Source organism: Mus caroli, unplaced genomic scaffold, assembly GCF_978045245.1.
Source record: "Mus caroli unplaced genomic scaffold, Mus_caroli_1 scaffold_15, whole genome shotgun sequence".
In the NCBI taxonomy this organism is placed as follows: Eukaryota; Metazoa; Chordata; class Mammalia; order Rodentia; family Muridae; genus Mus; species Mus caroli.
Window position 1 is genome coordinate 99,439,056 of NW_028227270.1, and position 26,438 is coordinate 99,465,493.

A 26,438-nucleotide genomic window follows, 5' to 3' on the forward strand; every position below is an offset into this window, starting at 1 on the left:
TTTTAGATATAAATTGTCTCAACTACTTCTCTATCTTTCTTTAGGAGCTTTTGGGTCTCCTCCCAGACTCCTGGGGTGGAGTGTGCTGAAGCCCACAAAGGGCTGCTGCTTCACCAATGGGGAGAATGCAGTGATTTGGTGAAAATCCTGCCTCTGTACCTGAGCTCAGCATCACTGAGAACCTAAGCATCCTGAGGTCAGGATGTAGATGAGAACAGAGTGCATCTTGTTGGTGACTGGGTGCTCATTCATAATGACCATCCTGTAAGCTTTATTCATGCAAGTTGTAAGGCGAAGACACAGAAGGTAAGATAGCCTCAAGAACAGACCCCACCAGTAAGCCTCCTAGGGCTAGTACTAATTACCAGAAGATATTTAATAAAAAGAAGTAATAAATGCTGGTACCATTTCCTTATGGATTAGAGGAGGTGGGTGATTAATAATGCTGGTCCATTATTGCCTTATCTTCTAAAAGTAAACTAATAGCTTTTCTTAATCTGGTTTATTTAACTATCAACCATAAAAATATGACTGGCAACTGTGCGTAACAGTACATTATGTACCTGTTCCGTGAAGTGACTAGGGAAGAAAAGTAAGTAACTAGGGATCTTCAAAGAAAGAAATACTAGAATGCAGTATAATGTTAAATATTGCTGGTATAGAGACAGGTTAGATCATTCTGAAGGAATAGACAAAATCATGCTTAGGAATCTCTCATCATTAAAGCCCAGAGCCAAGGATACCTTACACTAGGTCTACAAAGCATACTGCTTAAGTCTAATCCAAGGGTGCATCTCTCAGAGCTCAAGATCAGCCTGGCCTACATACAGCCAGGGTTACATAAGGTGTACACACACACACACACACTTTAACTTAAAAAATAACAATAATTCTGCATACCCACCAACTATAGATGGTGATTCCAGGAACACAAGTTATACTAAAATTCTCTAACTTTCAAGTTTAAATATCAAGAAAATTATATTAAATATCAATGTTTTTAAAAGTTGGAATTGACCTTGGGGGGGGGGCATGATAGCTTACTCCTGAAATCCTAGCACTTAAGAAGCAATGGTAGGAGGATTGCCATGGTTTCAATGCTAACATGAGGTACCTAGTTAAGCTGCATACTAGCCTGAGGTACTATGTGAGACCCTGTCTCAGAAAGATGATGGCCTGCAGAGATTGCTCAGTGGCCAAGGGTATTTGTTATTCTAACGCGGGACCTGAATTCTGTTCCCACAAGGGGTAGTTCATAATTGCCTATAACTCCAGATCCAGGAGATCTGAACTCCACTAACACTTGCACACACACACACACACACACACAATTAAAAGAAGAAATCATTTTTAAAGAGAGAAGTTAGAAATGCTATAAGAATAGAATACAGAGTATTCACAAAACTTTGTACTCTTCTGGAACCCCAAATTAGCCTCTTCGTTACCCCAAAGTTGGATTTTCTCTTTTTCCTTCTATGTACACATCTGATCTGACGTTTGTGTAATGGCCAGACACAAACCTGCCCCACTCCTTCCCTCCCTCTCACACCTGAGAAGTGTTCCTGACTGTGGGTTCTTCTCCTAGCAAGGGCTAATACCCATCCCCCATGTTTTTTATTGCCTTGGCCCCTCTTCTGGTAAAGTTTTAATCTGCGTTACCCCTTTTCCAAGGACACATGCCCAACCCCTGGCTTTTAGGTAATGTCTCTGTCTATATACATTATGCTGACATAATATAAACACTTTCCACTGTAATTCCTTATCCTTTCAGTGCCACTCTGAAGAAGCTCAGAACCACACACATCCTGTTTGTTATATTACTTCCCGTGTTCGGCATCAGGCCAGTTGTGCATGCTCGACACTCATTCTCTGCTTTTGTTAGATGCTTCTCTCTTCTATTCTGCACAAGTAGGAAAGATATTTACAGTTGGCTATACTATTAGAGGGTGTTGGGGGGAAATGACTGTAATAGAAAAAGCAAACATTTTTTTTTTAAATCAGCGGTTACTCGCCGGAGGTGGGGAGGTAATAAGCGAGATCAAAAGCATTCTCACTTGTTGCTCTGGCAGAAAGAGAGAAGAGATGGGATTGTAAAAGCACGTTCAATGCTCAGCGCAACAGAAGCTTGAAATACATCTTTTTTCCATTTCTCTACTGTTGGTGATTATAGGCCCAAAACTTACCTACTCTATTTAGAGGCCATGGGAACCTTACAAGATGGTTACAGGGAACTGCCTTGATAGCGCAGGTTCATGGAGAGGGCCAACTCCATGCAAACGTGCTAGGGTTGTCCCATTAAAGCCCAGCAACTGCCCAAGAATAATATCAGAAATAAAACCATAATGATGAAAATAACTCTGAGTGTTCGGTATTGTTATTATCAGGCAGATAATAAAAGACAAAACCATTTAAACATATATAAAATTTTCTTAAGGTTATCTTTCAACACACCTGGGATGAGCCTTGGCTTAAGTGAAAACGGACCTGGCTTACATAGACTTACCCAGCATTCTCTGCTATCTTCCCACGTTGGCAAAGACAATCATCAAGCCTGTGCATTCAGAGCACATTGCATCCCATGCCCCTGAATATCAGAACACATTTCACACCCAGGTTTTCATGGAATTCTTTAAAAATTGTTCAGCCTCCTGAACCTAGCAGTTTCCCTTCACCTAATGATGAGCCAATGTGCTTGTGTCCTGTTCGTTGATGAAAATACTGAGAGTATGGCAGTTAAGTAACTTCAGGTTCATTCGAGTAATGAAAAGCAACGTGGCTGAAACCTGTCCAGATTTGAAAACTGTTCACTTGCGTTTTGTAAGACTTGTTATATTATACTGCTCTGGTCTATACATCTTATAGGCATATATGCTTGTCTGAGTTACTATACTAATCTTAAAATACATGTTTTATCAAAGTAATAAAGTAAGAAAATAACAAGAACAGAAACTCTATTAACAAAAGGAAAATTTTAGGGACAACCACCTAACACTAAAATGTACACTCTGAGAATGAACTTTTTGTCTTTGTGTCTTGTTTATGCTAGCAGCTCTAAGTATGTATCTTGATTCCTTAGATCTACCAACCTTAGTATCTGATTATGGGCCATAATTAATAATGGGGGAAATGTTATTGCTGTCACTATCTCTTTGACTGTGTAGCTTATATGATATGCTTAAACTTCTGTACTTCATTCAACACATCTACACTGCTTCCTGCCTCTCTTACTTCTCTTTCACCTCTCCTCTTATCACACATTTGAGTAATTAACTCCTGCCTTGTCAAAAGTGATCTCAGTTCTTCAACATTTCCAACCCCATCACCAATAAAGCTTCAGATTAGTAAATTATCTTTAGAAAAAAATTCCGAGCAAACACTAGTCACCTGTATCTAAAGAAAACAGGTGCCAGGCAGTGGTGGTGCACACCTTTAATTCCAGCATTTGGGAGGCAGAGGCAGGCGGATTTCTGAGTTCGAGGCCAGCCTGGTCTACAGAGTGAGTTCCAGGATAGGCAGGGCTACACAGAGAAACCCTGTCAAGAAAGAAAGAAAGAAAGAAAGAAAGAAAGAAAGAAAGAAAGAAAGAAAGAAAGAAAGAAAGAAAGAAAGAAAGAGAGGGGTGGGGGGAGGAAGGAAGGAAGGGGAAGGGAAAGGGGAAAAGGGAGGGGGAAGGGGAAGAAGGGGAAGGGAAGGGGGAGAAGGAAGGGAGGGGAGAGGAGGGGAAGGGAAGGGAAGGGAGGGAAGGAAGGAAACAGGTACCCAGTAAGTAAAGGAGAAGAGGACCAGAAGTGTGCACTACACTCACCGTATGTGTAGCCCTCTTCTGCCCCTGATACGTATTCTACCTGTAAATATTGCTTGAAGGTATTCACAAATTTCATCTACAGGACTGGGGAAGTAGTTCAACTGCAGGGTGCTTAGCTACACACATGAAGCCCTGGACTCAATACAAAAAGAAATTATACCTGGAGCTTTAAATCTTCGACTGAAGGACAACTTGTAGCAATCAGTTTTTCTTTCATGTGAGTTTTGTTTGTTTGTTTGTTTGTTTGTTTGTTTAAATCCAGCACTTTCATAATTGAGGAACAATTACATATCCTTTATTTGCCTTAGTTTCTCTCTTTCATGTGAGTTTTTTCTTTAAATCCAACAATTTCATAATCGATGAGTAATTGTATATCCCTTATTTGCCTTAAAAAACAAGTTTTAGACACAACTTTAAAAAGCCATCAAGTGAAGAGCTCCGAGTACTCTGCTCACTATAATGGAACACAGTACTCCAGCTGGAGAATAATTAATGCTTTCTTTCCAGCTTAGAAAATTGTGGTTTCAAAGTCAAACTTGCCTGTGTTCAAATGCCCCTCCTATAACTTCTAGCCACGTACATATTGGTAAGTTATTTAATCTTGTGTACTAAAAATTCAAGAGTGAGGAGAAAAATGCTGCAGTCCAGTAAAATCCTCAACACTCAATAAAGGCTCAACAAAGTTGAGAGTCACCAAACATTCATTTTTGTGAGTTTTGATAAACAACTTTCTCTCACTAGACTATAAACCAATGAGGTCAGTTACTATCTATTTTAAAAATTATCATATCTCCAACATGGAACACATGTTTAATATATAACAGGATACTGATAAATATTTGCTGAGTATTTATGTTTATCTATACAAATCTGCTTAGAAATTGAACTATATATTTAAAGGATAATCTTTACTTCTCTGACCTAAAGCTTTATCAACACTGAATCTGCAGAGACCTCTTAAAATCACTTGGAAGGTAAATTCGCCACACAGCTTTCTTTTCTGACCACTACAGATGTAACTGATTTAATCTGATTAGTCAGTCTTTGCTGCCATCACTGCTCCAATTACATTCTATCACGGGCAGAGCCTCCTGTTGATAACACAGACCTGGTGTGTCTTTTCTATCACAGTCACCGATAATATCTGTCGCATGGCTTATCATGTCCAAGCCACTTTACAAACATGAATATCAGTGTGGAAACAGCAGGACATGTGAGACACTGTATTATGGGGCTTCTTCACTCTGATCTGACTCTATGTGAGGCCTTTAATACACACATGGCTTGAAATGATGATTTATGTAGAGGGAACTAGTTATGGCTGCTAGTTAGAGTAGATACTGGTCAAACCATAAAGTTTGAAATATAAAAGAATGATCTACCTGGACTTTTTTCATATTTGACAAATAGCTTTCTTGTCATGGAAATGGCCTGTTGTTTTTCAAAGATAACATGATGGTACTCTCTAGCAATGTATTAAAATATCTAATTCAAGCTTACTTGGAAATGTTTGTCATTTTAAAATTCAAAGTAAAGGCAGGTGATGGTGGCACATGCCTTTAAACCCAACCCTCTAGAGGCAGAGGCAGAAGCAGGCAGATCTGGTGTATAAGGTGAGTTCCAGGCCAGCTAGGGCTACGCAAAGAATTCTTGTCTCAAAAAAAGAAAAAAAAATGTAATGTACTAAGAACAATAGGTTCATTCACAAAAGGAAGAAATTATTAACACATAATACTGTCTGAAAACTTTGTATTATGTTTCTATAAATGTGTGAATTTATAATAATATAGGCAAGTGTATATTCACAAGAAGAGAAATAGTAAGATAAAATAGTAGTAGTAAGTATAAAATAGAAAGTAGTAAGATAAAAAATCATAGTAAGATAAATTCATCATTTTCAGAAATTTTATATATTGCTGTGGACTCAATGGGTAAATAAAAAATGAAGGACTGTGCCCTCAATTCCAATAAATAAAATTAAATCCTGTCTTCATATGCCAAAAGCTTTTGAGATCTGTAAACTTTTATGGGACCTGTGACTTGCTAGTTTAATGACAAAAAGTAATGTTTTCTTAGATGCAGAAAGCTAGTAAGCATAAAGAATGTACCCACTTCTCCACAAATAATTTTACACTTAATATATCTCTCTGGTTCAAACATTTACCATATATTTAGAACAAAGAGTACAATAAAATAGGCATATCTGTAAATTACTTAGCTCTCTAGTATATGTGAAATATTCTTAGTGATCACCTACCAAGAAAACATAACACTGTGATAAAGTTACCAAATTCTGCTTCTTTGTAGAAATTTTAAAACTAAATCAATTCTCAGATACAATATTAAATGAAGGAGAATTCAGACATGGGGCTCCAGAGATGGCTCAGCAGTTAGGAGCCAGGTTTGGTTCCCAGTATCCACATGACAGGCCACAATTGTTGGTAATTCCAGTTGCAGGGGATCCCTCACCCTTCTGTGAGCTCAAAGAGAACTACACTTACATACAGGCAGACAATCTCTCTCTCTCTCTCTCTCTCTCTCTCTCTCTCTCTCTCTCTCTCACACACACACACACACACACACACACGCACATGCGCATGCACTAACTCTTCAAAAAGAAAATCAGATGGTGAAAATTTAAATACACTATGATTGGGGGTATATTATATGGGTATCTAAGAAATAACTGAAAGAAAGCACGTCAACAATTCAGCGGTAGTCTATTCCAGAATGTCAGCCATCTTTTCATGTTCATTCTACATGTGTGTTGTTCAAATATTCTATAATGCCCTGCATACCTTTGATATCCAAAAAGAGAAAAAAAAAAAAAAAAAAAAAAAACCAAGGCTAATAAGAAACAACCTCCAAACCCAGACACTATGGCAGATGTCAACAAGAGCTTGCTGACAGGAGCCTGATATAGCTGTCTCCTAAGGGGCTCTGCCAGTGCCTGGCAAATACAGAAGTAGATGTTCACAATCATCCATTGGATGGTGCACAAGGTCTCCAATGAAGGAGGTCTCCAAGGAGCTGAAGGGGTTTGAAGCCCCATAGTAGGAACATCAATATGAACTAACCAGTACCCCCAGAGCTCCTTGGAACTAAACCACCAATCAAAGAAAACACATGGTAGAACTTGTGGCTCTAGCTATATATGTAGCAGAGGATGGCCCAGTCGGTCATCAACGGGAGGAGAGGCCCTAGGTCCTGTGAAGGATCTCTGCCCCAGTATAGGGGAATGCCAGGACCAGAAATGGGAGTGGGAGGGTTGGGGAGCAGGGGGAGGGGGGAGGGGATAGGGGACTTTCAAAGGGGATAACATTTGAAATGGAAATAAAGACAATATCTAATAATAAAAAAGAGAATTTATGTTCAAAGAGCTGTTGTGTAGGCCTTTTCAGGATGTTCAAATGATGTGTAACTCTTTGGGGTCTTGTCCTTCTACAGGTGACTTTGCTTGCCTCTAACGAATTTGACGTTTTTTCCCATGGCTTTTCTGCATGCATGCACTGACCATTGATGCCATGATCAACCAGAGCTGCCAGGAACAGTTCATCCTGCTGGGCTTCTCAGACAGACCGAGGCTGGAATCCATTCTCTTTGTGTTTGTCCTCATCTTCTACCTGGTGACTTTAGTGGGCAACATCATCATTATCTTAGTTTCCTATCTGGACCCCTGTCTTCACACCCCTATGTACTTCTTCCTCACCAACTTGTCCTTTCTTGACCTCTGCTTCACTACCAGTTCCATCCCTCAATTGCTCTTCAACTTAGGAGGCCAGGATAAGAGCATCAGTTACATTGGCTGTGCAGTCCAGCTGTTCATGTTTCTTGGCCTAGGAGGTACTGAGTGTGTTTTGCTGGCTGTCATGGCTTATGACCGCTTCACTGCAATCTGCAAGCCCCTTCACTACTCGGTCATTATGCATTCTCAGCTCTGCTGGAAATTGGTATCTGTAGCCTGGAGTGTGGGTCTCCTCAATTCCCTGGTCATGTCTCCTGTGACCATGAAGCTGCCTCGATGTGGCAGATGTCAGGTGAGGCACTTCCTGTGTGAGATGCCAGCTCTGATAAAAATTGCCTGTGTGAACACTGTGGCTGTGGAAAGCACTGTTTTCATTTTATCAGTGATAATCGTGCTGGTGCCTTTGACTCTCATTCTCATTTCTTATAGCTATATTGCTCTAGCAGTGATGAGGATCAAGTCGGCCTCAGGAAGGAGGAAGGCTTTCAACACCTGTGGGTCCCACCTCACCGTAGTCTCCTTGTTTTACGGGAATATCATCTATATGTATATGCAGCCTGGACACAAGGCTTCCCAGGACCAAGGGAAATTTCTTACCCTCTTCTACAACTTGGTAACCCCCATGTTAAACCCTGTCATCTACACACTGAGAAACAAGGATGTAAAGGGCGCGCTGAAGAGGCTTGTGACTAGGAAATAAGATGGAAGGGCTTTTTCTAAAGTTGCTTTTTTCCCCACTTACTCAACACAAAGATGTAATTCTTAGAATGAAAGTTTAAAACTCATCCAAATACTTTTTCTTGTCCAATAAAATCCTCAATGGTGAGACTGGGAGTATGTGTTGTACAATCTCAAATAGATGCTAATTATTCACTATGCTATAGGTAAGGTTTGATCCATAAAACACCTTGTTTGTTGTATTCTTTTCCCTTCTAAGTTGGCCACATCTGCTTAAAACTCAGCAAAATCATGAGCCAATTCTTCATACGTACAGAAGTTATATGTATTGTGATAGATGTTAGACAGAGGGGGAAAAGTCACATGATGATCCATCTCATTACCCACTTGTGTAATGTTTCAGGGGTAGAACTGAGCCACTGGAATCCTGAAACACTTTTGTCTTCTATTAACTATAACTAACTACAGTTAATTTCATTGCAAGGATAAGATAAAACATTTGTCTAGATGTGGTCCACAGTGTCCTTTGAAGAAACAGTCATGTAAGTACCCCATCATCCTAGTATTCAGTAGGATTATTCATTAGAGCTACAAGAGAAACCCTGATAGAGACATATGTTTTTAGTTACATTTATTTGCTTGCACGCATGTACGTGCATGCATGTGTATGACACAATTTAAATATCAAGTTATTTTCTTTTTATTCAATACATCGTTATTCTTAAAATTTTTATTAAACTGATATTATAGGTTAAATGCTACATCAAATAATATAAATTTGCGTCCCAAGTAAAAATTAGCGCTACCTCTTAAACTAATAGGAAAATTTTTTCCTTAAATAAAACTCAATAAAGTTAGTTTGATTTCGAGTTCAGAAGATGAATTTTGTCTTTAAACTGATTTAATTTCCTCTCAACAGTCATTCACACCTAAATACCAGTTCTTGTGGCTTTACATTTTCCCCTTATGGTAAAAAAAAAAAAAACCCTCCAAATAACAAGCTGAGTTTTAAGTAGTCATTCCATGCATTGCATCACTAGACATCTTCTGGTCTAAATGGTATTGATGGGAAATTTCGACTTTTATAAATCAAACTAGGGTAATTCTTGTGTTCTGTATCTCAGGTTTGTCTCTCATCACCCGTACCTAGAACTCTACATTGTATAAGAGTCTCTGTAATTCCCCACCTCTGTGGGCACAGCAGGAACGTAAAGGAAGCAAGAAGCACCCTGCTGTTTGCCTCATATGATTGTCTTTATAATAAAAACTACTATCAGACATCTGTTGGGTGTCTGCCAGTGCTAGGGCTGTCTGGTTTCCAAATCTTTCCATTGAAAGATTCCAGATGAAGGAGGAGGCAGGAGCCAAAGTTTCTCTTTAAAAAAATAATTAAACCTTTTATCTGAAAAAATGCGAATCAGTTCATGAATGTATCTGTCATCTTTGTATTTGGCTCTAAATATCAATTTTATTGGAGGAAAAAGATAAATCAGAAAAAAATATGTTGCTCTTTGTAAGTTTGAGTGTGTGTGACCATTTGTATGTGTGTATATTATGTGTATTTGTACATGTATTTGTGCATCTGTATGTGTATTGTGGATGTGTGTACATGTGTACATATTTGTGTCTGTATGTGTGTTTCCATGTACATGTGTGTGTTTCTCTGGGTATGTATGCGCTCACGTGTGTGTTTGACTGGTGACTGAACCCCAAGCCTCAGTTGGGGTGAGCAAACATTACATCCTCAGGTTTTTTTTTTTTTTTTTAAGATAAAAACATTTTTACTAAGCTGGCCTTGAACTTTTAATTTCTCCAAGTAACTGGAAGGACAGTGCTGCACTACCAGGCTTACATTAGTTTGATTTATGAAAGTAGAAATTTTGCATAATGTACATAATTCAGACAAGCAAATGTATAGGATGCACTCCATAGTATCTGGAATGAGTTTTTATAATTCACGTTGGATTTGGAGGTTTTCAGAATAAATTTTACCTACTGTGTGCTCTGCCCTGTGTGCCTGTACCACCATCCCAAGCTTCTGCAGAGAACTCAAAATTCCACACTGCCAGTGTTGGTATTTGTGGTAAGATTTACACTATGAGGTCTGAAAAATCTGAACAAAGTGAGTTCCAGGTCAGTACAGGCTGATGTGTGATACCCTGACTCAAAAATAGTTAGCTAGAAGGAAGAGGAGCATGGATGGAAGGACATTTCATACATCACTAACAACAAGGACAAGGAGTGGTAAGAAGTTGCAAAAAAAACTAATGTAATTTTCTGTATGTGCCAGTATTCTGTTCTGATTAGCTAAAACCTTTCAATCACACTAGGCTTTTCTAACAGATTATGGGTTTGGTGGGGGGGTTGCTTGTTTATTTTTTTACTTAACCTAATTTCATCATTGCTTTGAAATTTATTTTTTTATTTTGTTTTTTAATTAATTTATTTATTTATTATTAGGTATTTTCTTTATATACATTTCAAACACTATCCCGAAACTTCCCTATACCCTCCCTCCACCCTGCTCCCCTACCCACCCACTCCTGCTTCTTGGTCCTAGCATTCCCCTGTACTGGGGCATATAAAGTTTGCAATACCAAAGGGCCTCTCTTCCCAGTGATGGCCGACTAGGCCATCTTCTGCTACATATGCAGCTAGAGATATGAGCTCTGAGGGTACTGTTAGTTCATATTGTTGTTCCACCTATAGGGTTGTAGACCCCTTCAGCTCCTTGGGTGCTTTCTCTAGCTTCTCCATTGGGCACCCTGTGTTCCATCTTATAGATGACTGTGAGCATCCATTTCTGTATTTGCCAGGCACTGGCATAGCCTCATACAAGACAGCTATCACAGGGTCCCTTCAGCAAAATCTTTCTGGCATATGCAATAGTGTCTGGGTTTGGTGGCTGATTATGGGATGGATCCCCGGTGGGGTAGTCTCTGGATAGTCCATCCTTTCGTCTTAGCTCCAAACTTTGTCTCTGAAACTCCTTTCATGGTTATTTTGTTCCCTATTCTAAGGAGAAATGAAGTATCCACCCATTGGTCTTCCCTCTTCTTTTTTTTTTTAATTAGGTATTTTCTTCATTAACATTTCCAGTGCTATCCCAAAAGTCCCCCATACCCTCTCACCCACTCCCCTCTGCACCCACTCCCAATTCTTGGACCTGGCGTTCCCCTATACTGAGGCATATAAAGTTTGCACGACCAATGGGCCTCTCTTCCCACTAATGGCCGACTAGGCCATCTTCTGATACATATGCAGCTAGAGACACGAGCTCCGGGGGGTACTGGTTAGTTCATATTGTTGTTCCACCTATAGTGTTGCAGATCCCTTTAGCTCCTTGGGTACTTTCTCTAGCTCCTCCATTGGGGGCCCTGTGATCCATCCAATAGCTAATTGTGAGTATCCACTTCTGTGTTTGCTAGGACCCGGCATACTCTCACAAGAGACAGCTATATCAGTTTCCTTTCAGCAAAATCTTGCTAGTGTATGCAATGGTGTCAACGTTTGGAGGCTGATTATGGGATGGATCCCCAGATATGGCAGGCTCTAGATAGTCCGTCCTTTCGTTTCAGCTCCAAACTTTGTAACTCCTTCCATGGGTGTTTTGTCCCAATTCTAAGAAAGGGCAAAGTGACCACACTTTGGTCTTCGTTCTTCTTGAGTTTCATGAGTTTTACAAATTGTATCTTATATCTTGGGTATTCTAAGTATCTGGGCTAATATCCACTTATCAGTGAGTACATATCGTGTGAGTTCTTTTGTGATTGGGTTACCTCACTCAGGATGATGCCTCAGGTCCATCCTTTTGCCTGGGAATTTCATAAATCCATTCTTTTTAATAGCTGAGTAGTACTCCATTGTGTAAATGTACCACATTTTCTGTATCCATTCCTCTGTTGAGGGACATCTGGGTTCTTTCCAGCTTCTGTCTATTATAAATAAGGCTGCTATGAACATAGTGGAGCATGTGTCCTTCTTACCAGTTGGAACATCTTCTGGATATATGCCCAGGAGAGGTGTTGCTGGATCCTCCGGTAGTACTATGTTCAATTTTCTGAGGAACCTCCAGACTGATTTCCAGAGTGGTTGTAGAAGCTTGCAATCCCACCAACAATGGAGGAGTATTCCTCTTTCTCCACATCCTCAACAGCATCTGCTGTCACCTGAGTTTTTTAATCTTAGCCATTCTGACTGGTGTGAGGTGGAATCTCAGGGTTGTTTTGATTTGCATTTCTCTGATGATTAAGGATGCTGAACATTTTTTCAGATGCTTCTCAGCAATTCGGTATTCCTCGGGTGAGAATTCTTTGTTTAGGTCTCAGCCCCAATTTTTAATGGGGTTATTTTATTTTCTTGAGTCCACCTTCTTGAGTTCCTTATATATATTGGATATTAGTCCGCTATCTGATTTAGGAGAGGTAAAGATCCTTTCCCAATCTGTTGGTGGCCTTTTTGTCTTATTGCCAGTGTGTTTTGCCTTACTCTGTAAGGCTTTGCAGTTTCATGAGGTCCCATTTGTCAATTCTCGATCTTACAGCACAAGCCATTGCTGTTCTATTCAGGAATTTTTCCCCTGTGCCCATATCTTCGAGGCTTTTCCCCACTTTCTCCTCTATAAGTTTCAGTGTCTCTGGTTTTATGTGTAGTTCCTTGATCCACTTAGATTTGACCTTAGTACAAGGAGATAGGAATGGATCAATTCGCATTCTTCTACGGGATAACCACCAGTTGTGCCAGCACCATTTGTTGAAAATGCTGTCTTTCTTCCACTGGATGGTTTTAGCTCCTTTGTCGAAGATCAAGTGACCATAGTTGTGTGTGGGTTCATTTCTGGGACTTCAATTCTATTCCATTGGTCTACTTGTCTGTCACTATACAAGTACCATGCAGTTTTTATCACAACTGCTCTGTAGTAAAGCTTTAGGTCAGGCATGGTGGTTCCACCAGAGTGGTTACAGAGACAAAGTTTGGAGCTGAGACAAAAGGATGGACCATTTAGAGACTGCCATATCCAGGGATCCATCCCATAATCAGCCTCCAAACGATAACACCATTGCATACACTAGTAAGAGCTTGCTGAAAGGACCCTGATATAGCTGTCTCTTGTGAGACTATGCCGGGGCCTATCAAACACATAAGTGGATGCTCACAGTCAGCTATTGGATGGATCACAGGGCCTCCAATGGAGGAGCTAGAGAAAGCATACAAGGAGCTAAAGGGATCTGCAACCCTATAGGTGGAACAACATTATGAACTAACCAGTACCCCGGAGCTCTTGACTCTAGCTGCATATTTATCAAAAGATGGCCTAATCGGCCATCACTGGAAAGAGAGGCCCATTGGACATGCAAACTTTATATGCCCCAGTACAGGGGAACGCCAGGGCCAAAAAGTGGGAAAGTGGGAGTGGGTGGGTAGGGGACTTGGGGGGAGGGTATGGGGGACTTTGGGGATAGCATTGGAAATGTAATTGAGGAAAATACCTAATAAAAATTAAAAAAAAAAACTATGGAGAAAGTTTAAAAAAAAGAATGGCTACTCCAGCTTGTTTCTTCAGACCATTTGCTTGCAAAATTATTTTCCAGCCTTTCATTCTGAGGTAGTGTCTGTCTTTTTCCCTGAGATGGGTTTCTGTAAGCAGCAAAATGTTGGGTCCTGTTTGTGGAGCCAGTCTGTTAGTCTATGTTTTTATTGGAGAATTTAGTCCATTGATATTAAGGAAAAGTAATTGTTGCTTCCTATTATTTTTGTTGTTAGAGTTGGCATTCTGTTCTTGTGGCTTTCTTCTTTTGGGTTTGTTGAAGGATTACTTTCTTACTTTTTCTACGGCGTGGTTTCTGTCCTTGTATTGTTTTTTTTCTGTTATTATCCTTTGAAGGACTGAATTCCTGGAAAGATAATGTGTGAATTTGGTTTTTTTCATGGAATACTTTGGTTTCTCCATCTATGGTTATTGAAAGATTGGCTGGGTATAGTAGCCTGGGCTGGCATTTGTGTTCTCTTAGTGTCTGTATAACATCTCTCCAAGATCATCTGGCTTTCATAGTCTCTGGTGATAAGTCTGGTGTAATTCTAATAGGCCTGCCTTTATATGTTACTTGACCTTATTCCCTTACTGCTTTTAATATTCTATCTTTATTTAGTTCATTTATTGCTCTGATTATTATGTGTCAGGAGGAATTTCCTTTCTGGTCCAGTCTATTTGGAGTTCTGTAGGCTTCTTGTCTGTTCATGTACATCTCTTTCTTTAGGTTTTAGAAGTTTTCTTCTATAATTTTGTTGAAGATATTTGCTGGCCCTTTAAGTTGAAAATCTTCATTCTCGCCTACTCCTATTATCCTTAGGTTTGGTCTTCTCATTGTGTCCTGGATTTCCTGAATGTTTTGACTTAGGATCTTTTTGCATTTTGCATTTCTTTGATTGTTGTGCCGATGTTCTCTATGGAATCTTCTACATCTGAGATTCTCTCTTCCAACTCTTGCATTCTGTTGCTGATGCTCCCATCTATGGTTCCAGATTTCTTTCCTAGGGTTTCTATCTCCAGAGTTGTCTCACTTTGGGTTTTTTTGTTTGTTTGTTTGTTTGTTTGTACTTCCCTTTTTCGGTCTTGTATGGTTTTGTTCAATTCCATCACCTGTTTGGTTGTGTTTTCCTGTATTTCTTTAAGGACTTCTACCTCTTTAGCAGTGTTCTCCTGTATCTTTAAGTGAGTTATTAAAATCCTTCTTTATGTCCTCTACCAGCATCATGAGATATGATTTTAAATCCGAGTCTTGCTTTTTGGCTGTGTTGGGGTATCCAGGACTGGCTGAGGTGGGAGTGCTGGGTTCTGATGATGGTGAGTGGTCTTGGTTTTTGTTAGTAAGATTCTTACATTTGCCTTTCGCCATCTGGTAATCTCTGGAGTTAGTTGTTATAGTTGTCTCTGGTTGGAGCTTGTTCCTCCTGTGATTCTGTTAGCCCCTGTCAGCAGTCCTGGGAAAATAGCTTTCTCCTGAGTTTTAGTGGTCAGAGCACTCTCTGCAGGCAAGCTCTCCTCTTGCAGAGAAGGTGCACAAATATCTGGCATTTGGACCTGCCTCCTGGCTGAAGATGAAGGCCCGAAACAGCGCCTGTCTCAGAAGCTGTTTAGCTTCTGTATTCCGCACTCTCACCTGTGCAGACTAATCTCTGAGGGATCCAGTATCCAAAATGGCTCCGGGACCCAAGATGGCTCCCCCAGGTTCTCCCCAGATTATGTTTTGTATGTTTCAAAATTACTAAGTTTTGAATTCAGTAATCCATAAACTTGCTAAACATTTTATTCTGGGAAATAAATGAAAACTTTGATTGTTTTAAGTATATAATCATATTTTTGAAAGCATTATATATTTTATTCTCCTTTGTCACTACTTGTAGTCTTATTCTTATCTAATTTTTTTGACTAACACTAATGCAACAAGGTTAATGAATAGTAATATTTTCAAGTTTCTACAATTTATGGGTTTGTTTATGGTAAGGCCAATATGCTTACATTTAAGCTGATTTTTATAATCAAGAAGAAGTCTCTATGTTTAGGAACATTAAGTACCTGCTTAAAAATGTATGCACACAGGCAGGAGATAGTGGCTTAGGGGTAAAGAGCTTGTCTAGAATGCTCAAGATTCTGGGTTTGATTCCCAAAGCTAAAAAGAAAATTACAGATTCACTTTCTTCTCTGTATAAGTTTAATTAGATAACCCAAAGTAATTAGTTGTAATAGTAGAAGCTGTAGATGATGACGGACAACCTCCAATGGACAAGCAAAGACAGGCTGTCCAATACGTGATTAAACCCTGAAGTAATATCAAGTGACCAAACAGAATGGAACACTAATGATTCCCTTGTGGTAAAACAACATAATTGACCAAAAGAGAGCCCTATTTTCTTAACTTTGATTTCTCACTCCTTCAGAGAAGAGCTCCTTGTTAATGTCACCTACAGGAACACATTTATAAAGAGGGCATATTAATAGATCAATGGTTATATGACACTCACCAAGACAGTGAGATTTCCTAGCAATTCAGTAGAAAGGCTATAGCTTTCAACATCAGTAAGTTGAAGGAAAAGAAGTGAATTTTGAAAGTTTATTTATTGGGTTGGTGTGAAGGCTCACTGGGCTAAGGTTCTTGCCAGAAAACCTGACAATCTGAGTTCAGTCCCTGAAACCCACATAAAGTTGGAAAGAGAGAAACCATTCCTACAAGTTGTCCTCGGACCCCTACTTTTGCTCTGTAGTATACATACACACAATAAATAAAAACAAAATCTTATGTAAATAGATTCAATCTATATAGAAAAAGTTTATCTTTAGACAACATTCAGAGCCTTATTTGTACCTCAGCTCTTAAAGCCAGACAAAAGGACTGGCAAGATGGATCAGTTGGTGAGGGCACTTGCCTCCAAATCTGATGACCTGAGTTTGGTGCCCATAACCTACAAGATGGAAAAAGAGAATTGATTTGTGCAGTTTGTCTTTTAGCCTCCACATGTGCCATGGAATACACACACACAAATAAATATATTTATTTTTAAATGTTTAAAGCCAAACCAAAATAATATCCGGAACAAGAGTTAATCCCAAACTCTTTTTGCACTAATTTATTCTGCCATTTCCTCTCTCACTTTTTAAAATATGTTATTTTATTTTTTTATTCACTTTACATCCCACTCACTGCCCTCCTCCTGATCACCCCTTCCCACAATTTCCCACAATCCTTGCCACATCTCCCATCCCCTTCTCCTCTGAGCAGGTGGGGACCCCCCAACCAGGTACCCTCTCACCCCCCACGCCCAACCTGGCACATCTAGTCTCTTCAAGGCTAGCACTTCCTCTTTCCCTGAGGCCAGAAAAGGCATCCCAGCTAGTAGAACACAGCTCACAACAGGCAACCGCCTTTAGGTTAGCCCCCACTCATTCCAGTTGTTCAAGACCCACACAAAGGTCAAGCTGCACATCTGCTACATATGAACCAGGAGGGCCTAGGTCTGGCTTGTGTATGTTCTTTGGTTGGTTGTTCAGACTTGGAGAGCCCCAAGGGTCCAGTTTAGTAAACTCTGTTGGTTTTCCTGTGTAGTTCTTATCCCCTTTGGGGCAGTCCTTCTTCCTATTCTTCTATAAGAGCTCCCAAGTTCTATCCACTTTTTGGCTGTGGATGTCTGTATCTAAGTCAGCTGCTGGGTGGAGCCTCTCAGAGGACAGCATGGTTCTGTCTGCAAGAGTAAAAATGTTAGGGATTGGTACTTGCCCATGGGGTAGGTCTCAAGTTGGGCCGGTTATTGGTTGGTCATTCCCTTGGTCTCTGCTCCCTCCCCTGTACCTGCATATTTGTAGATGGGATAAATTTGGAGTTGACAGTTTTGTGGGTGGGTTGGTGTCTCTGTCACTTCACTGGGGTTTCTATCTAGCTACAGAAGGTAGCCTTTTCAGGTTCCATATCCCCAGTAGTGAGTCACAGCTAAGCTCATCCCCATTGATTCTTGGGCACCTCCCTTATCCTAAGTCTCTGTCTTGTCCTGGGGATGCCTCCACCTCTTCAACCCCATCAGTTTCAGATTTCCAATCATTTTCATGGCCATCTAGACATCTCTCCTGACCTTCCCACTTCTAATCATGAATCCCCAATTCCCCTCCCTTCTAGGTGCCTCCCTCCATCTGCCTCATGATTATTTTATCCCCCCTTTGAAGTGAGATTCAAGCTTCCTCGCTCTGGCCTTCCTTCTTGTTTAGCTTCTTTGGGTCTGTGGAGTGTAACATGGTACCTGTATTTTATGGATACTATCCACTAAGTGAAGTACATACCATGCATGTCCTTTTGGGACTGGGTTACCTCACTCAGGATGATATTCTCAAGTTCCATCCAGTTGCCTGCAAAATTCATGATGCTTTGGTGTTTAATAGCTGACCACATTTTCTTTATCCATTCTTCAGTTAAGGGATATCAATTTAGGTTGTTTCTAGTTTCTATTACAAATAGCTAAATGAACATAGTTGAGCAAGTGTCTTTGTGAGATGTTGGAGCATCTTTTAGGTATATGCCCAGAAGTGGTAGAGCTAGGTCTTGAGGTAGAACTATTTCCAGTTTTCTGAGAAAATGCCAAATTGATTTACAAAGTGGTTGTACAAGTTTACACTCTACTAACATTGGAGGAATGTTACCCTAGTTCCATATCCTCAACAGCATGTGCTATCACTTGAGTTTTTTTATCTTAGCCATTCTGATGGCTGTAAGACAGAATCTCACAGGTATTCCCTCTAATTGTAACTTTGAATTTACTGACTATTCTCCTCTCATTGCCTTTCTGTTCTGCCTTCCTTTGGTTAAGTCTTTGGCAACCACTCTGTTCTATTCTGTTCCCTATTTCTATAAGAAAGCATTTTCGGATTCTGTATTCAAGCTCTTACAGAACTTAGCTTTCTGATTCTGGCTCATTTTGCTTCATGATCTCCAGTTCCATTCATATTACTTCAAATGGCAAAGTTTCATTTTTTAATGCCTGGAAAATAACCATATGCCAAGCATGGTCTCTGATCCTACCTCTTTGGAGGTGAAAGGAGGAGCATCAGAAAACTCAGGCCAACCTGAACTGGACAAGATCAGGATTCAAAAACAAATAAACACGAAAGCAACCCCCAAACAACAAAAAGAACTCAATTCTGTATATTGAATACTTTATTCATTTATCCATAGGTTGAGGAATCTTCTTACTCTATAAAAATGATAATTTCTATTCCTGCTTAAACTTAATTGGAAGATCATCACTGATTTCTGAATGGAAACTCTTAATCATGATGATGTCTTGAATTGAGAAACTGAACAGGAAGGCTGGAAGGCAATGAGCAGGGTCTCCCAAGCTGCTCTTATATTTGAATCCTGAAGGCTTCGAGAACCCTACTCACTTATCTAGATCCCTGCAAACACAATGAATACAGAGGCTTCTTTCTGCCTCAAATGACCTTTGTCCTTGTCTACATGGCCCCATGAAGGAGCCCATATGGTTTTCTGGCTTCCTCCCTTATGGTGCTCTCAACTTTAAGAATTCAGTTAAAGTTCTGCCTACTCCATGAAGCATCTCTTCATCGAAGCTGGGTCAAGAGTGCCCTAACAAGTTCCTCAAAGGAGTCAAAACAGTAATTACTGAGCAAGAACTAAAACAAGTCACATAAACACCCAACTTCTTCCTGGAAACCCCAGCAGTAAGGGGGCTGAGCTGCAATCCAGGGCAGCCTGGGATACACTGTGAGATGCCATCTAAAAACAATACAAACCAAACAACAAACAGCCCTAAGAACTAAGCAGGGCATGAGGCTCAGAACTATTGGGGTCACCTCACACACAGGTTTAAGGTTCAAATCCCCAGCACTGTGACAGACAAAACAAAGCATCTGAAGAAAGAAAAAGAAGAAGAAAATGTATGTGAATATTATTGTTTCTACTGAAAATATTAAGTTAATAGATGGGAAAAACTAAGACAGATGAAATGAGCTGGACATCATGTCTCAGGCCTTTAATTGCAGTGAGAAGGTGAGACAGGAGGATTCCCATGCGTTCAAAGTCAGCCAGGATTATATACTGAAAAACTGTCATTTCAAAAAGGAAAATGGATTGGGTAGCTTTGATTCTATTTTTCTTCTTGTTTATTTCTAGCTCATTTCTTCCTGTTTATCTTTTAGTTTGAGAGCTTAAACTTAGACCTCAAACTCTCTATCACAGAACTACACCTCCAACCTCCTCCTTCTATTTTTCTGATAGGAGACACTTGGACATATATTAGGCTATGGGTATGGGGTTGATGATGATAGGGTAGGCCAACTATAACTGACTGACAAGATCTTATAAACACTGTGAGATAATACAGTTGATAGCACCATCGAAAAGACTTGGTCAATAGCACAAGCACCAAGTACTATGGAGTGGAGTAAAGACCCAGAATTATATACTAAAGGACCTCTTTTCTTTTAGGTAGAAGAAAAAAATATTTCTAAAAGGCAAGAAATTTAAAGATTGACACCCCCCCCCACACCCCGAAATGCAAACATTTCTCCTAGACATGTCAGATGGAAATGAAGGAAAGGCAATAGGGTCACCATCAATTTGGCAGGAAAAGATGGATTCTCTGTTAGTATTACCTCTCCAGAGCCTTCCACTTCAGCTGCTCCCTGGAGACCATCAAACTCTGGATACCTGAACAGAGGCTAATGAGTTACGTGGGGCAAGACACTCTTGGGACCATGGAAATTAGGCACATCCTTGTGCATCCCACTCCCCAAAGTGATCCTGGGTCTTGGTGGTTCATAAAAAGATTCCTTGACTATAACATTGGCCCTTTTATTCATGGGCAGACTCCACAGAATTCAGATTCAACTTCTGTTTCATTGTTGAACTCTAAAATGTGTGGTCAGGCTTCCTGGGAAACCTCTAAGGGTGACACAGGTTATGCCTATGCCAACAGTAACTTTTGAAGAGATTGCTATCAAATTTAAAAGCCTGAGTAGCATTTGATCATTATCAATTTTCAAAGACCATCCAAAGGACAACATATTTAAAATATATTTTCATGTGAAATTCATATTTATTCTAAGAATTCTGTTTTATCTACCCCTATAGTGGGAATATTATGCCTAATATTAACTTTCCCATCAACATCAGTCTTTGGGGCTTAAAGACCATCTTCCTTCTTCCAGAAGACAGCTGAATGTCTGCAATCTGTTACTCATCTACAGAGAATTCCATATTTTCAATCTAACACCAGCCCAGTTGCCACCTAAGCCAGCTAAGATTGTCTTTTCACTGGATTTAGACCCAATAGAACCCTGGGTGTTGCCTGGAGTAATAATATCTATACATATGTTTATTAATGTAATAAGTTCTACACCAGAGTAAAACAACAAATTTCCAGATTAGATGAGTATGCAAGAAGTAAAGAGGTGTAAATATTTTCTCTACCATTCGAACTAAACTCCAAGGGGAAACTATGCAATGTGTATTGATGTCAATCTTTCAGTTGTTAGCAAAGATGTGATATTAAAAACTTTAACTGGATATTCCTGACAAGTGACCTCCTCATGATGTGCACCAGAAGATATAAATCTTATCTAAAATCACGGTCAGTAAATCTCATTTATTAACTTGATATAGGCTGGAACTAATACATTCACCATTAATCTACTGCCCAGTGGGAATGAATTTAGAGTAGAAAAGCATTGCAATCTCACATACATTATTAAGGTGGTTTCATGGATTTACACTCACCTGCCCCTGCCTCAAAAAACCCACAGAAATCCTAAACTCTGGTCCCTGCTTTTGGCATATATAATTATATAACATGACATAGTTAATTTATCTAGCATCAATTCAATGTGACCATTAGACTTGTTCTTTTTTAGGCCAGTCTGGTCTACAAAGCAAGTTCAAAAACAACCAGGACTAAACAGAGAAATCTTGTTTTGTTTTGTTTTTATTAGATATTTTCTTTATTTACATTTAGAATGTTATCCCCTTTGCCCCAGTGCAGGCGAATGCCAGGACAGGGAAATGGGAGTGGGTGGGTTGGTGGCCATTAGACTTATAAGAAAAAAAGAACATGCCATTTGACTATGAAGACAGAGACTGAAGTTCTACAAGTATAGACCACAGAATTCCAAGGAGTACCAGCAAACCACCAGAAGGACAAAATAATGCAAGGAAAGATTCAGATTTGTAGAGGATTCAGAGGGACCCCAGCCCTGCTCCTACCTTGATTTTGGACTTATATGTTTCAGAACTGTGAAACAACAATTTTCTGCTCCTCCTATTCATCATTGGCAGCCAGAGACAAATAATACAACACCTATATGGAAATGTTTCTTAAATAACCTATACTAATTTGATTATAATTCAATGAATTGCATATGTCTCATTAGAACATATGCTCCTTTTGGTTCAGATTATCTTCTGTGGAACACTGAGATCAAAATCATTTTAACAGCATGTTCTAGAATAAGCTAATATGCCATTTAGGAAAATGATAGAAAAATAACAGGCTCTTCTAAAATGCTTTAAGAGGCTTCAGCTGTACCTGGTGGGCATAAGAAGCTAAGACTTTAAAGAGAAGAATTGACGGTAAGTGCCAATAGCATTCAAGAAAACAAATTCTTAGCTTGATGTCTTGAAAGAACTCTGCTAATCTGAAAGAGAAAAAAATGATAAATCTCATTGTCACCAGAGAATGTCCTTTTCCTAATGAGTTCTTAATCGAAATGGGATGTTAGAGCTATTGAGCCTACCTGAGTTTCAGTAAAGAACAAAAAGGTAGTAATACCAACTCTTTCTTCTATTTGGAAAGAGAAACAGTTGAGAAACAGGAGTGGGGATGCAGACTTTAAAATCTAGAGACTTATTAATGGCAGATTTGTACTTAGAATGCAAATATTGTACTCCCATTATATTGAATTTTAGAATTTATTCTAAATTATCTTTTTTTTGTCATGAGAGTAACTACCAGTAAAGCAATCATTGAAAAAGAATATAAAAAAAAAAAATCAGGGACCCAAGAATCCAACAAGAAAAATACAGTAGACAGAGGTAAAGTACCTCCTGGACCCATCAGAAACCTTGCCAATAAAGAGATTAATTTAAAAAGGATTAATACAGTCTTAGAAGATTCCACACAAGAGAGCAATAAAAAATAAACTACTTAACGTATGATTATTCATGACTGCTTACCAACATCCATCTCTAATACATGGAAAGAAATTGAGATGCAGCATCATTTTTCCAAGCAGACTGAGTTTGTAGGCACTAACCTTTCTCTTCTACAGAGGATAATGCAACTCTTGCATAGCTATTGTTCAAAGTTCTCTCCAGGACAGTTCAGACTTGCAGTAATCTGTGTTCATTTTAAAGACACAGTCTCACCTAATCCAATGCAGCTTGAACTTGCCATGTAACTGGAGATGGGTTTGAAAAATTAATCCTTCTACCCAGAGATTACATGTTTGAACTACCATGGCCAACCACCCTATGGCCATTTTGAAGCTTGTATTTTTATTTTGTTATATTCTATTTTAAGCTTTTACTTTTATTTGCTCAAGAATTTTACCCAGATCCATTTCCTTTTATTTTCATGCTATGTAATATTGAAAGCATTTTTAACATTTTAAATTATCATGCAAAGCAATTGTTTATGGCATTGTTATACATATATGTTATTCTATTTTGTCCTAATTCATACCCTTCTCTACTTACCAGACCCATTTGTACGTTATAGTTATGCTGCTGCTAGGGCTGGAGATGTAGCTCAGTTGTAGAACTGTTTATAATACCCTGGTATTAGGCAGTACTAAATTTGAATCATGTGAGGTCTATGAGAGAAAGAAATGCAGTAGGGACTTCAGGACCAGTAATTTAAATAGAAAAGATTAAAATTTTAATTATTTTATTAAGCTGATGTGTTTTAAAAGTCAGAGTAAAAAGTTGAAAATGCTATTACACTGAGAATATTTTTATTTATAAAGTGAGAGACAAGAGCAAGCATTGGACAGACAGTCCCCAGCTCTTTGTTGGATGGCACCAATGGTGAGGAATCAAGGTTGGTACCCTGAAATATAAAACCATGTGCAGACGTGGCTTTCCGATCATTAAAATTCTTCTTCATTGTGGGACCTGTCAATACTCCATTTGTATATGTATTAATATGCATTGTCCTACTATAAGTTGTCCAAGGTTATCTTTCTTTGTCTATGCATTTTCAAAAAAAATACATGCTTTCTCTGAGCAGACAAGAATGACAAAAACAATTCTGACATATTCCAATTCTTTGATGAGACCCAAGATGCAAGATTTAAGACCAAAACAAACTTGCATCTTATTGAGGAAATTTTTATTTAATTTTGAGACACTCAACTCTCTTTAAGGTTCATCCAATCACAAAAAGGCAGGACTCTTGGCAGTTATGAGACTATATTGTACATTCAGATTAAACCCTTCCTTTGCCACTTATTAGGTGACGGCACCCAAAGAAAGAGCTGAGCCTGTTAAAGCTCGGTACACTTATGTTCTCAACAAAGGTAACAATGAACACTTCTTTTAAGTTAACACATAGAAAACACTGCTGCAGAGGAAATAGCAACACAGCAGCTTCTTGCAAGCAAAACAACAACAAAAATGTGACCAGTTTCCCTACTGCATTTTTTTAAATAAACTGCATTTTTTTTTCAGGAGAAGATCACAGAATAATTCCCCAGATAAGAATTAGACCTCTTGCTTCCCACAGGTAGACTGCAATGAACAGAGCTAATGGCAGCATCTTTTCTGGATTTATTCTTCTGGGCTTCTCCAACAGGCCTCAGGTGGAAACAGCTCTCTTCTTCGCTATGTTGCTCATCTATTTCTTGAGCTTCCTAGGCAACAGCACCATCATATTGCTGTCAGTTATAGACCCTCACCTCCACACCCCCATGTATTTCTTCCTTTCTAATCTCTCCTTTATGGATCTTTGACAACTTGCACTGTCCCTCAGACACTGTTTAACTTCAAGGGGAAGGACAAGACCATCACTTATGGTGGCTGTGTGACCCAACTCTTCATTGCCCTGGGACTTGGGGGAGTAGAGTGTATACTCTTATCTGTGATGGCTTACGATCGCTATGCTGCTGTCTGCCGACCGCTCCACTACATGGTAATCATGCACCCACAGCTTTGCATAAAGATGGTTTTAACTGCTTGGCTCACAGGGTTTGGCAATTCTGTGGTACAGACAGCATTGACCATGACTCTTCCGCTCTGTGGCAGAAATCAACTGGACCATTTCTTCTGTGAAGTTCCAGTGATGCTGAAGCTAACCTGTGCTAACTCCTTCATTAATGAAGCTGAACTCTTTGCTGTCAGTGTCTTCTTCTTGGTGGTACCCCTCTCACTCATTTTAGTGTCCTATGGCTACATTACTCATGCAGTTCTAAAGATCAAGTCAGCCCAGGGAAGGCGGAAGGCCTTTGGAACCTGTGGCTCTCACCTTCTGGTAGTGATTATCTTTTTTGGCACACTCATTTCCATGTACCTCCAGCCTCCCTCCAGTTACTCACAGGACGTGAACAAAAGCATGGCACTTTTTTATACTCTGGTGACTCCTCTGTTGAATCCCCTGATTTACACACTGAGGAACAGGGAAGTCAAAAGTGCATTAAGGAAAATAATGGGTAGAAGGACAGATTCAACAAAGAGTTAATGCAAGGCTTGCAGTCCTAAACACTTAAGCTTTGGGAGACTTCTGTGAATCTAAAAACTAGTTTAAATGCAATCTAATAAATCGTCAATGTACCAAAAGCACTATTTTGAGCACCCAATTGAGTTGATAGATGAATAAATAATTAGAGATATATGATAGATAGATAATTAGATATCAAATCAGAGAGAAGTCTTGTTACTATGGAGTTAAACCTTATGAAGAGACTATAAGTAAGATAAGGTAACATAAATTAGATGTATTATATATTAGACTGCTAAGTGGAATAAACAAATATAAGTACATAAAATTTCTGTATAACCATGTGGATTTATTTTCTCAAATGTAATCTAGCATTTGTCATGCAACATGCTTGTAAACTTAGCAGTAGGAATTACAAGTCAGTAGATCATTAAGTTCAAAGCCAGGCTTTGGCTAAAAGAGTAAATATCAAGCCAGTCAAGGATACATAGCAAGAGGAAGATCCTACATTTGGTGCATGCCTTTAATCCCAGCACTTGGGAGGCAGAGGCAGGCGGATTTCTGAGTTCAAGGCCAGCCTGGTCTACAGAGTGAGTTCCAGGACAGCTAGGACTATACAGAGAAACCCTGTTTCAGGGGAAAAAAAAAAAAAGCAACCCAATTGGTGAATCCTGAAGCAAAAATTAGAGTGAAATACTATCATTTTCAAATTAAATTTTTAGAACTATATAATTTCTTAAAAACAATGCTTAGTGTTTATATATCTATATCTGAATGAATGTTTTCACAAAATCAAAATTTAATAAAAACCTAAAGATTTGAATTAACCAATGATTTTAGGGCATTTAAACATTTTATGTATATAAATACAGTAGTATATACTGAAATAGATCTTTTAAAAAACGCAATCAAATTATCTGAAAAACTCCACATGTTTATAAATATTTTCTTGACTATTTCTTATTTGACAGTAAGTTTGGAGGTTTGTTATTACAATATTAA

General features: G+C 39.1%; 1 protein-coding gene and 1 pseudogene across 2 annotated transcripts; both read left to right on the forward strand.

The window, feature by feature from the left end:
* Positions 1-242: 242 nt before the first annotated feature.
* Positions 243-8,250, forward strand: LOC110308644 (olfactory receptor 2W3-like). The gene is made up of 2 exons (XM_021181065.2): positions 243-306; positions 7,253-8,250. The coding sequence occupies exon 2, from the start codon at positions 7,306-7,308 to the stop codon at positions 8,248-8,250; it is 945 nt and encodes a 314-aa protein (XP_021036724.1). The 5' UTR covers positions 243-306; positions 7,253-7,305.
* A 13,693-nt stretch (positions 8,251-21,943) lies between these two features.
* On the forward strand, positions 21,944-25,830 carry LOC110308648 (olfactory receptor 2B8-like; annotated as a pseudogene). The gene is made up of 2 exons (XR_015045469.1): positions 21,944-22,354; positions 24,452-25,830. The product of XR_015045469.1 is annotated as an olfactory receptor 2B8-like (transcript).
* Positions 25,831-26,438: the final 608 nt, after the last annotated feature.